We start from the raw sequence: 13,695 nt of genomic DNA on the forward strand, positions 1-13,695 counted from the left end.
TCGAGAGAAGTCAGCTGTGGTGGCTTGGGCATCTGTTTTGAATGCCTCCTGGACGCCTACCTACCCCCGCTCTTCAGCTCTTCACTTTGCGATCACACCACCCACCCTCTTCACTTTGCGATCATCCACCGCCCCTGTAAGGGTCTGTGCATGGGCCTGGTTCAAGGTATGTCCCACCGGGAGGAGGCCTCAGGGAAGACCCAGGACATGCTGGAGGGACTAAGTCTCTCGGCTGGCCTGGGAACACCTCGGTATCCCCCCGGAGGAGCTAGAGGAAGTGTCTGGAGAGAGGGAAATCTGGGGTTCTCTCCTAAGACTGCTGGCCCCAGAAAAACAGAATATATATATAAATGAATGAATGAGTTTATTTTGGCCTATTGCTATTTTTGTTTACAATTTTGAAAAGTTATCACTTCAAGTTTGCAGATAGGGAGAGAGGGGTCTGTAAGCAAACTTTGTGCAGTTGCAGGGTGAGCTGCATGCAATGCATTAATGCACACAACTAACTCACCCCTGACCCTACCCTTCACAGTGACTTCACTAGCTCCACTGAGTGCATTGTGGCTGACATACTATTGGAGAGGCATATCACTTTGTTCAAATAAAGGAATATAAAAGAGGTAGTGTTTACCTCGTATTTTATAGTGTATCCATTACATTTCCCACATATTAGGTTAGGTTACTTTATTTACCCAAGGGTAGATTTGGTTTGCAGTCAAGAGTCCTCCTTTCCTAACCGTGCCCCACACACACACACACACACAAACTCAGAGTGACAACAAAAAATGGACATAAAGACATAAAACATGAACATACAAAACACTCTCTCTTCCAAAAATAAATAAAATAAAACAATAAATAATCACTTCAAGTACAACTTGTAAAATGTACAACAATAAATATGATTAGTGGTAAATATATAAATATGAAAATGATCATTAAAATATTTATGATTAGTGATAATCTAACAAATATTTCATTAAAAGTCTCTGATTAAACCCTTATTAAATTTATAGTAAAGAAAATCCATATTTATGTACAAATAATAAGAAGAAATGTTAACAATTACATTATTATATTTATTTAATTGTAATAAAAAATAATAACTTCAACTAGTCAAGTAGTACTTTTATTCATATATTAATAGACAATAATGCGATAAATACATACATTGGTGTTTTCAGCTCTAATATTTTATCCCTTCAATAAAACGCATAGAAATGTTTATCACTCTCTGTAGCCGTGTCTCAAAGCCTAGTGAGCTTCCTACCAAGGTAACATCCATGGGTATAACCTACAGGGGCGTGAATGCAGTCTCAGAAGGCTTGAGTGTGTGTTTTGAAACGCAGGCAGTAAGTGGGTCTTCTGGAATCAGGCAGTTGATGCGGGCAGCCCGGCGTGTCATCCTACACTCACTTTCTTAGCGAACCACACCGGCTATACAGCAACAGGAGACGCGCAGCTCCCAAATGGGGCACTTAAAACACAGATAAACCGATTACTTAAGCCTTCGCCCGGTTTATTTTGAGGTAAGTCATACGCATACGCTGTTTTTGGTCGTTCGGAAAGTAGAAGAGCGTTATAAAGTAGAGACGTTTCGTTAGCCGCTTGGCTAAGTGTAGCATCCGTTTGTATTTTTATGAGGCTTATCCTTTAAGGCCTGCATAATATTTGAACGTCCAGTCGTAATTATTGTTTTATCACCTTTTCTCTATTCAGAACACATACTGTTAATGTGTTTTATGAACATTTTGTTGTTGAGGTCTTCGGAAGAGAAAAGTAGTCGACGTGTCTATTAAAGGTCTCAGCTAAACATGCTCAGATGCTAACTTGAGTGCAAAAGTCATCAGACTGATAGACTGCTTAATACTTTACATTTAAAATAAAGCAGGCTATTTGAAAAGCAGTTAAATCGATTTCTAATGCATTGTGCTTGTTTATTTTGACATAAGGCTGTTACGTTATAAGTCATGTATTTGTGTTGTTGTGGATTCGTTAAAAGCTAGAGAAGTAATAAAACAAGCAATATTACGAGTGCAAACCGCAACGCAGTATAAATGTGGGCATTATTATCATATCAGCTTTCATAACTCCAAATATTTGGCTAGTTGTGATTGTGCTCTGATTTCTGTAAACCTAAAGCTTCAAAACATAGAAAACTTGTGTCTTTGGATGTGTTTTTATGGCAAGTCGATTAAATGTTTATAAACTGTTATTATTTTAGTATCTCTACATCTTTTTGTTCTCATATAACCCAAAGATCCATCAACTCTATCACTGCTGCTCACTTCTTACTTGGCTTTAAGTTTGTTGATTTTGTTCCAGTCTGTTTGTTTGATCTCAGGATTATTGGATTTCATGGCTTATTAATGATTAAGGTAAAGTTGGTTTTATATTCACACATTCAGACTTTCTCCTTAATAATATAGTTTCAGAAAAGCAATTTTTAAATAGTCAAAACATTATGGCAGCCAATGTATCAAAATCCAATGTAATCAAAGTACAACATTGTTCACAGTCAAAGAAATAGTGCAAATGTTGTTTTGAAGTCATAATTACATTTGATTTCAGATTGAATATTCAAAGTACCATGGTAAACCCTATAGGGAGCATGTCACTAGTTGTCATTGAACAAATGTATGAATATAAAATCAACTACACCTCAATGCTTATTAATGATTGAGGTAAAGTTGGTTTTATTTTCACACATTCACACTTTCTCCTTAATAGTATAATAAAACACAAAAAAAAGACTTGCAAAATCTAAATGGTACTATTGTATTATCATCCAATGACTATTAAACATTGTTCACGCTCAAATAAATAGTGCTAATGTTGTTTTCAAGTCGTACTTGCATTTGATTTCAGACTGAGTATTCAAAGTACTTCAAAGTGCCATGATAAACAATATAGGGAGCGTGTCACAAGTTGTCACTGAACGAATATTCAACAATAAAACCAACTTTACCTCAATTTGTTAACTTTGTGACAGTCTTGTAATCTAAGTTATATAAATCAAATCAGCTAGTTTGAGGATAATGATTTTGTAATTAAGGTAAAGTTGGTATTATGTTAACATTCATTTAATGTTCCCTATATTGTTAAACACGCTAATTTGAATATTGGGTCTTAAATAGCAGTTAAGTATAAATTCAAAATATCATTAGGATTATTTAATTGACCATGAACAATGTTGTACTTTTGATAGTCATTGGCTGCTAATATTATTTCCCTATTTAGGATTTGCAAATAATACTTTTCTGAGATGATATTATTAAGGATAAAGTCTGAATGTGCGAATATAAAGCCAACTTTACCTCAATGATTGTGGAAAGTCATGATGGTGTTGGTAAAAAGGGTTTTACACTGTCCTGCTCTCACATTTCAGGGCAAAGGCGGATTGAATTCAGTCTTTCCATTGCAATTCGAGAAGTCTAAATGTTTGGATCGGTATTGCAACTTTTACTGATATCAGTTAGGCTTGTCTGGCGAACAAGAACAGCACATAAAACTGTAATTTCAGTGTGAAACGTCTGCCAGAGTTGGACTCTGCATGTGATATATGAGAGGAGAGCTGGCATCTTCATCACAGATGACTCAGCCTCAATCAGCTGACACGTGCTGTAATCTCGTCACTTTCAGAATCAGATTCGATTGATTTTTTTTTGTGTGTGTTGCTTTCTACATCTGGTTTTGAATTTCAGTGATCTAGTAAGCACAATGGCTTGTGCTCATGTTCATTTGTCTTTCATCTAGTTAAACTAATTAAATTCATCAGACTTTCCACTGTTAACTTGAGGACTTTTCATCACTGCTGTTAAAGCATGAAAGCAAAATTAGAGTCAGGTCTTGAGGTGATTTAACTTTCCATAAAATACCTTTTTCTGACATTGTGATGACTTTGAAAATAATAATTAATCCCAAAATAAAAGTTTGATGTTAGTTTCCTCATCCTCAGGGCATCCAAGATGTAGAAGTTTTTTTAATTTTTTTTTTTATTTGGCATTAAAGAAGATTTTTATCTTAAACCATTGATTTTCTTAGGTGAAGCTTAAAATGCATATTAATGACTACCAGCACAGTCAGAGCTCCAAAAAAAAAAAAAACATCTACAGCGAAACTAAATTATAACTTGTGACTCCTGATAAACCTTATTGGAACATTATAAAGTGCAAGATGTAGAGATATATATTTTAAGATAAGAACACATGTGGGTGCAGTCTCAAAAATGAGCTGATGCTGTTTGTTTATGGTTTTCTTTATATAAGTTGAACCATCCAAGTACCATTTTGATAAATAACTAACACACACAAAGCTTGCACTTCAGACTGTTGTGAACACACTGACTCAACCACTTTCCGAGCCTGTGGATTTAAGTATAACAGACCTATTGTTTTGCTCAGGAGCCAAATATATTTGTATTGTTTTGCTTTTTAATGGATGGTAACCATCGACTTGCATTTTACGAATCGCTAATGGCTTGTTTCAACTTAACAGTACAATTTGGTTCAGTACGATACACATTTATTTCTGTTTCCACCTTCAGAAATACCAAATTATTGAACTGTACCATACCACTTTTTTTGGGATACTTTCATAAGGGTACCTAGCACAACAGTAAAGTATAGGGCTGCACAATTTATCATTTCAGCATCGATATCGCAACGTGCGTGTTCGCAGTAGTCACATCGCATGTGTTGGGTTTATAATTGATCAACAATTGAAAATACATTGTGAAGGTATTGCAAAGTATAACTATAACAGAGTGAAACTTTATCATTTGCATGCTGTGTTTTAAAGGCATTTCAATAGAGGCACAGTAACGTAGGGGATGCTCCAATCAGGATTTTTGCAGCCGATACTGCGCACCGACTCTTTGTCATGATGATCGGCTGATACAAATACTGATTCTTATTCTTCAAGCTTTATATTATTTTGTAATTGTATAAGCACAATTACCTTGTAGGTATGAGATCTCCCCTTACCTAAGATAATAAATTAAGGATGTTGCATACATGTAATGGTCAGAAGCAGCTTTACAAAAAAAAATAGATAAAACAGATAAAAACATGACTAACAACTAGGAAACATTGCTCATGTGTTGTTGTGCTGCTGATGCATAACCCGGGCGCGCACGAGCATTTTCCGTGACACTTGTGATTGGTTCATTAGGTCGGCCAGATCAACAAGTACCGATTGAGTCGTGAAATGTAAATATCTTCTGATATTGATTGAAGCATCCCTTCGTACAACATTTGTAACTTTTAATGAAGAATAAATTTACTGAGTTGTTAATGCAGTACAGTTTTATTTTCATTTTATTATTCAATTTTTGTACCTTAATGTTTGATTCTCAGGAGAAACCATAAAACACTTTTTTTTTTGCTCTACTGTAATTATTCTTGCTTGCAATTTGTTTATTAACACATTTTAATAATCTGTTAACATCTTGTTATCTGTTTTTATTATTTTTTTTATATAATTAAGCACCTTGAATTACTATTGTGTATGAAATGTGCTAATATAAATAAACTTGCCTTGCCTTTTTTTTATACATGATTCACATCCTTACAAAATCAACCCAACCAATCTAAATTAATGATCCCCCCAAATAGAGCTATACAAGCTATCTGGTTCATATCGCAATATATATTGCAGAAAAGCAAAATATCGCAATGTCTGATTTCTCAAATAATGTGCAGCCCTTCTATAGGATTGAGTTAGTCTCACTGTGGAACACTGATTGGTTTACAGACAATTGTTAGCTAAGAGAGCAACAAAACTGGAAGCCTCATTTTAAATACACAGCAAAAACACGACACCGTGATAATGCAATGACAGAGTCCATTAATAACCCATAGTCAACCTGAAATCAAATAAAGCTTGTCATCTTCTTGTGACAGAAAGCCACATTCCAAAAGCATGAACAGGATCTTCTGTTTTTTTATGAGTTCTTTTGCATGTCACATCTAAAAATGTGTGGAAAGCGAGAGGAACACAGTTTTCTTAGTTTATTTGTGCACGCTTCATGATGCATGTCTACTTTTGAGTGTGCAAAAGACATGATATGTGAGTGATTGCTTCTTTGAGTGAGAATGCTGTCGGTCACAACATTCTGCTGTACACCACGCCTACCAAATAAGGGTACTATTGACAGTTAAAAGCAAGCCTGAATCATACTGTACTGAACCATACACTGAAAAAAATTGGTTCGTTGGGTTTACACAGTTTTTGTTTTTAGGTAAGTGGTTGCAAAGAATTTATTTGGGCTGAAATTAAATAAGTTGAACACTACTAAATTTAATTTGTTTAAATTCAGCTCATATAAATTGTTTGCAACTATTATAAAAATACATATACAAAAATACATATGTTTTCAGTGTACTGCTTAGTGGAAATGAGGCATAAGCTGTATGGTTTCAGGAAATCTCTTTTCAAAATATTGAAATATCTATTAAATGTTTATCGAAGTTTTAGTTTTTAGGTGAACTATCTCTTTAATGCACAATGGGTTTTAGAATGTAGCAGCTTTGTGGAATCTGAGACTGATGCTTCACTTTATCTGATATCGGCCTGCTGGTAATGGTGAGGTAATCTGCTGGAGGAGGATTATGGCGCTGTCCTACGTAGCTGTGGAACAGTGTGACCCTGAGGAAGTGACTCTTAGTAAAGCCTGTTCCTCTGAGTTATTATGAAGTTGAATTGCTGTTTACAAAATTTGTGGTCACATAGTGGTCAAAACTTCAGCTTTAGCAACAGTTCATTGTGGAAGTTTTTGTTCTCTATATATTTTTTTAACTTTCATATGCAAGTTGGAAATGTAAAGTCTAACAGACATGGGGCTAACCCTGTTTACTATGTTAATAATTGTATATCTCTATATAGTGCAAAATTTATCAGTATTTCTATAAAGAAAAGGTGTCAAAATTACACTATTGGAAATATGTAAAAGCGTATTTGAACTAGACCTTAATCTCATAGGCCCCGTCTACACTAATATGTTTTAGTTTTAAACGGGTTTCAGGATGAAAATGATCCACACTCACACGTCGGACAGTTCATCAAGAATTTTTTGCTGGATTTCATCTCACTATAGTTATCAAACGTATTATTTAATTCACCTTGTCTCTAGCTAATGGTCTTATGAATCTATTACTTTATCTCAGGTAACGTGTTTTGGCTGAGCACAAAGATAAGTTAATATATTAATTTATGTAACCGTACACTGATTCTACATATTTAATTAATTGCTTGCTTTTATTTGCTATATTGTATAAACAATATTGTAAGGTATAATTTTATAATGGCCATTATTGATTATTAAAACGGATATTCAGCAAAATATACAGGAAGGGCTGTGCGATTTGGGGAACATATCTAATTTAGATTTAAAAAAAATTTTTTTTAACAGAGCGATTTTGACTTGATTTGCGATTTAATTTTGTAGTCAAACTTCGGCTCAATATTCTGTATCGTAGCTTCTTATTGCTAAAATGCAATGAGTGTTCGTTAAAAAAAAAGGAACTGAAAATATTAACTTAAAATTTATTTATAAATATACAGAAATTAAACACTCATTTTCTCAGTTATCCCCTGGTGCCTCCGTGATGATTTTTCATATGGTGTAATAGCTGCAAACAAGCTAGCTACTAGATTGAGTGTCACTGACAATACTTTTACTTTGACTTTTTAGAAAGACACTCCTCATTTAGTGATTCGATTTCGATTAATCGTACAGCCCTAGAGACGGGGTGTGTTTTATATTTTTCTATAAAAATGAAAGGAGGGAGTTATGTTATTGGCTCCGTTTTGTTTTAAATATGTAAACAGTAAAGATGACGGCCATATAAATATGTAGCTACATGATGCTTCAACATTTTTAGTGTCTTTTAAGTTGTTGATAACAAAATGAAAATAGGTAGTTTATTACATTATGTTTTCATATTATTGTTAAGATAATAAAACAACGTAGCCAGGGTGATGTGAATGACATTTTACAGTACACTGTTTTTACCCGATGTGTCCTCGGGAGTTTGTTTTCCATATCAAACTTGTAAAAACTTAAGAAAAAGGTGCAACTCAAGATTCAACTTGAGTGTGTACTTAATATTGTGAAAAAGCTCCAATCAGATAGTTGAATGTCTGCAGCCTTGTCTCTTTTTTCAGATGTCTCCGTTTTCCTCCATCCACATTGACAGCAGTGTTTTAAAATGAAAACGGTCTCTAATGCATTTTCAAAACGCTCCGTTTTCGGCCCCCGAAAACTCTGGGGTAGTGTGAAGGGAAGGCGTAACTGCAAAACTGCATTTTAAAACTAAAATGTATTAGTGTAAACGAGGCTTCAATCACAACAAAAATAACTAATTATTTTATTAAAAGAATAGCATTTACTTAAAAAAATTATGTTTTGTAATATTATAATTTATAAATCTCTTTCCTGCAACTTTAATACAGTTAAGTTTTTTTCGCTGTAAATCCTCTGAGAAAAAAATATTTTTAATATTTTATACATTAATATAAGTGATATCCTTTTTTCACCCCTGAAATTTCATCACATTTTATCTGAAAAAAATAAGGATTAGATTCAAACTGTGAAAATAAATAGTATTAACATTTAAACAGCAAAAACTTATTGGGCAAAATCAAGTCTATCCAACCTCACCGTTTTCCTGCCAATTTTTCTATTCACTTATAAACGTGACATTACAGCAGTTTAAATGCATCCTGAATGTCACTGTGTTGTTTTTATGAAGACTTTCACGCTTTATCGAGCTTGTTAAACCCTTTTTTGTTGTTGTATGTTTTTCCTCTATGTTCTACAGGGGCCTGAGAGTGTGTGGCCATGGGTGATACAGAGCTGGAGCTTTCTCCCACCCATCTTGAGGAGCTACAGAAAAGCCCCTCTACCTCCACCACCTCCTCGCTGTCCCTCCCCTCATCGCCCTCCTCTGGCCCACATCCCCTCACCAGCTCCAGCCCGAGCACCAGTGAAGGCTTGCCCACCTCCAGCCCCCCTCTGGATGTCATATCCGAAGGATTGGGTGAGCTCAGCCTTGTCATCGACACTGAGGTGGCCAAGAAAGCCTGCCAGGAAGTTCTCCAAAAAGTGAAGTTCCTGAAAGGCGATGGAGAAGTATCTTCAGCCAGCTCAGAGCCCATTTTGGCGAATGGCACAGCTCATCCCGAGGCCAACGATGGAGGACAACCTCCCAAGATCAGCGAGGAGGAAGTGGAGCCCATAAAGAGCGTGCGTCGTCGTCAAAAGAACAACTCCTCCAAGCAATCCTGGCTCCTGCGTCTCTTTGAGTCCAAGCTGTTTGACATCTCCATGGCCATCTCCTATCTGTACAATTCCAAGGAGCCCGGTGTGCAAGCCTACATCGGTAATCGCCTCTTTAGTTTTCGTAATGAAGACGTGGACTTTTACTTGCCCCAACTGCTCAACATGTACATCCACATGGACGAGGACGTTGGTGACGCCATCAAGCCCTATGTGGTCTACCGCTGCCGGCAGAGCATCAATTTCTCCCTGCAGTGCGCCTGGCTGTTGGGGGCCTACTCTTCTGACATGCACATCTCTACGCAGCGTCACTCGCGTGGCACCAAACTGCGCAAACTCATCCTGTCAGACGAGCTCAAGCCCTCCAGCCAGCGCATCCGCAGGGAGGTGCCGCAGCCTCCCCCTCCCTACCCCCCGCCCCTCCATCACGGTCCGGGCATGAGCGAACACAGCCTCTCGCCCTCCAAACGCACCCACCAACGTTCCAAATCCGATGCCACCGTCAGCATCAGCCTCAGCAGCAACCTGAAGAGAACCGCCAGCAACCCCAAAGTAGAGACCAGTCAGGATGAGGTGAGATGCTTGCACTGTCACATATGCTCTTACCTAGTTGGTTGTTTTAGCTCAACAGTGTGTCTGGCTGTTCTTCCACCTCCCGCTGATGTGGTTTCTCAGCTGTTTCATGCAAATGAGGAAGGCAAACTGCTCAGATTTGTGTTGTTTCTGTGGCTGTGCTGGAAAAGGTGTGTCAGTAGCCCCTTTCACACATACAGACCTTTATGGAAAATTACTGGCAATTTTTCAGAAAGGGATCATGTGTGAAAATACTGGTAAATTCGTTTTGTCAAGTTTCCGGAAAGAGAAGTTGCAGCATTACCAGTAATTTGCGGGAATGCTTTACTGTGTAAACGCAGAAGAAAGATTAAAAAGAGCGTGTTCACGATTAGAACTCACTAATGTGAGACGTCTACTCCAACCAATCAGAACATTCAAACGCATTCACATCTGTGGTGAGATGAAAATAAAAGTCTTTGAATATTTTTCCAGACACATTTAGCTGGTAGATGTTAGTCAGATAACAGATTTCTATGTTCCTCCTTAATGCCAACAGTGTAAAAAATGAACGATAAAATGCTTATGACAAACTGCTGTGAGTTTACATTCACCAGCAATTTTCCAGAAAGGGATCATGTGTGAACAGGCCCTTTTTGAAAATACTGGTAAATTTGTTCTGGCAATTTTCCGGAAAGAGACATTGTAACATTACTGGTAATTTGCCGGAATACTGCTCTGTGTGAACGAAAAAAGAAAATTGCCGTAAAGAGTGTATTCACGCTTATGCTCATTTATACTTCTGCGTCAACGGTGCAGCCATCGCGTGGACGCATAGCCGATGCGCGAGTCCGTTGGAGCGAGTGTTTACAAGTATCAAGACCCGTGAAGGAGCTTCATATGGAAAGTTTTGTTTTGTGGTAACCTTATGGTTAAAGTTGTTGCATGTCAGCCGGTTCCTGCCTCAAAATGAGCGAGTTTGAGACACTTGTACATTAAGGAAGCAATTAGAAATAACAAAACACCAGCGAAGAAACTCGACACAAAGGAACATAAACACCTTACGGCCAGCTAGCGTTTCAGAAGGGTTATTACAGAGGAACACAAACAACACTCAGAAGTATAAATGCACGGCTAAGCGCAAGGCTTGTACCGTTGGTCATGCTGATCACTTGACTCAGAGGTATAAACCAGGCTTTAGAACGGATTGACGTGAGACGTCTACTCCAGCCAATCAGAACATACAGATGCATTCACATCCACACGGTTTATGAAAATAAAAGCCTTTAAATATTTTTCCATGTATATTTATATTTTCTCATTTAGCTGCTAGTTGTTGGAAAGATAGCAGTTGTTAGATAGCAGATAACGTTTCTATGGTCATTCTTCATGCCAAGTGTGCACAAAATTAATGATAAAATGCTTATGGTAAACCGCTGTTTGTTTACCGTCAAGCTCTGCTTCAGTTGCTTGACTCCATAAGTTTTCATCAGGATGTTCACAATACTTATACATCCAGAGAATTTGTAATGTCATCAAATGTGTAAACATTTAGCTGCGGTTCGCGCTTCTATCTTTGGATGTCTCTGACTCCTCCTACGTTTACAAATACAATCGCAGGCATTTAGAGGTAATTTCTGGTTAATGTTGTCAGAATTTACCTTTATTTTGGAATGGATGTGTGAATGGTCTTTCCTGGAAAAATTCCGGAACGTCCTTGTCTGTGTGAACAGCACTTTTTTTATTTACCCGTAAAGTTGTTTCGGTAATTTTCTGGTATCATGGGTATACTGCATTGATTCAACAAGTTAAACTGTTCTCTGATATCTACATAGTAGGTATGTGGCTTGGAGGAGTTCAGAAATACTCTATAAATGGTGTTCATCACCTTTCAAATTAGGACTGTGCAATTACATTTTGTTTTTGGCTTCCAATAATTATTTAAAAACATGATTTGCTGAATATTGCTATATTAGTTTGCATTTGTTCCTCCCAATTTGATGTGGAAATCTAAACAATAATGCAGTGTCACTTTTGCATCAAGGGAGCTTGTTGAAGTGCGTTTAATTTATTTAGGGTTTTAAAGCAGAAAGAGAACTTGTACTATTATGCACATGCTCTTACCCGCAGAGATGGAACAGAACATGCACATTTAAAGTCATCTTTTAGCTCAAGGTGCACCTAAATGTTTAAATACATGCAAAAATGCTTGGTGATTATTCACATAAACCTTTGTTTGGTGTGTTATAAATGAAAGAATTGAAAATGAAAATGTACATGTTACTGTAATTTTGATCTATGTGGCTCTTAAAATAACAGCAATATTCCTGATACCGACTGTGCTTATTTCAGCAAGTAGGATGACTAGATTTCTGTTTTAGCTCTGTGAAAATAATTAACTGCTGCTGGCTGATTCCTGGAAAAATGATGACATCTCTTCTGTTAAGACTGTTCCATGCCCTCCCTTTGTGTTCATTTGCACAGTCATGATAACAGTCCTCAGGGCTAAAAGCCATGCCATTAACAAATCACCTCTCATGCTGTTTATAAGTGGTCTGTTGCAAATCACAGATTCAGGATTAGATCCGGGGTCAATGCAGAAGACTGATCACATTCTGTTTGTACCGTGTGCATTGATTATTATTTTATGATGGGTGATTCCTGGTGTCTGACAGCAGATGAACTGTTGCATTTGCTGAGAAAATTAAAATGATTTTTTTTGCTTAAAGCATGTGCAAATGTGTTTACTGACAGGTAGATTTAAGTAATAAACAAAGTAGTCTTGATGTACTTAAATGAACAAATATTAAGCATTTTAAAAGGTAGATTTTGAATAGTAACTTTAAAAAAAAAAAGTTTTACAAGGGATGTCCAGATCTGATCACGTTATCCGAAATCGAGATCATGAAATCAGTTGCCTTCCGATCAGGACTCAATATATATGTATATTAGGGGTGTGACAAGATCTTGTATTGCGCGATCTTGCGAGATTAAATTGCGACGAGATTTCTCATCGAGGTGAACAGTTTTCGTGAGGTCAAGATGGTTGCGCTTGTCACTCGGTTGGGCGGGCAGGTGTGACATAACCGCTTTTTTCACCAGAGTTCAGAGTGCCGCTTTCAACATAGGCTATAACTGCAGCTACACACATTATGGTTCATGTCCATGCAATAGAATAGCACTTCAGATATGCTGAAAGTCATAATCGTCATAATCACAAATGGAATTAGGACATGTGGAGTCCATCATTGAGGATTTTCTAATAATAGCAGTGTTTTCTCTAGGATTTTTTCCAGCTGTGGCAGCAGGCCTTATTTTACATAGATCTACCAACTACCTCTGTGGCGTTATTATTTCAATGACAAATGTTGTGAGCGCAGTATTAGAAGTCGAGATCGCATTTATGTAATAGCCTACGAGCATGCGGATCTCTTGGCTTGCACGCCGATTTCCTCTGCTCGTGCACAAAACTTATTGCACGGCCCCTCAAATATTCAAGAGTGCACAGATCTTCTTGTGCGCTCTCAAATAAACGCTGCTGAAGTGCGATTTAGTGCGTTTATGTAATGAGTATGTCTCCAGCATTTATTAGATTTGCTAGGAATATTTATGAATGTCTCTAATAGACTTACAGAGCTTTATTAATGCCTCCTGAACTAAAGTGAAAGTGCAATATGTCGTGTTTGCTGGCCTCATGCATCACGCACCTGTCAGTCAGTCAATACGTCACTTTAAAGAGTTAAACAAATGACGCACAGCACTAGTACGGTTACAGAACAGTTTGCGCTGTTATAATTCACTTACCCTTTCATATGTTTTGGTGCGATTTATTACCCGCTTTTTTAAAAAAAATAATTTTTTTT

General features: G+C 37.1%; 1 protein-coding gene across 4 annotated transcripts in view; it reads left to right on the plus strand.

Annotated features, from left to right (window-relative positions):
• Positions 1 to 1,403: 1,403 nt before the first annotated feature.
• pi4kb (phosphatidylinositol 4-kinase, catalytic, beta) overlaps positions 1,404 to 13,695 on the plus strand; it is a 36,443-nt gene continuing 24,151 nt past the window's right edge. For 3 of the 4 annotated variants that reach the window (XM_087286009.1, XM_087286010.1, XM_087286012.1), the window contains exons 1-2: positions 1,404 to 1,529; positions 8,823 to 9,853. In XM_087286009.1, the coding sequence (XP_087142135.1) occupies positions 8,843 to 9,853 (1,011 nt within the window). In that variant the 5' untranslated portion in view covers positions 1,404 to 1,529; positions 8,823 to 8,842. 4 annotated transcript variants of the gene reach the window in all.

This window comes from Danio rerio, chromosome 16 (genome assembly GCF_052040795.2).
Source record: "Danio rerio strain M-AB ecotype USA chromosome 16, GRCz13ab, whole genome shotgun sequence".
Taxonomy (NCBI): Eukaryota; Metazoa; Chordata; class Actinopteri; order Cypriniformes; family Danionidae; genus Danio; species Danio rerio.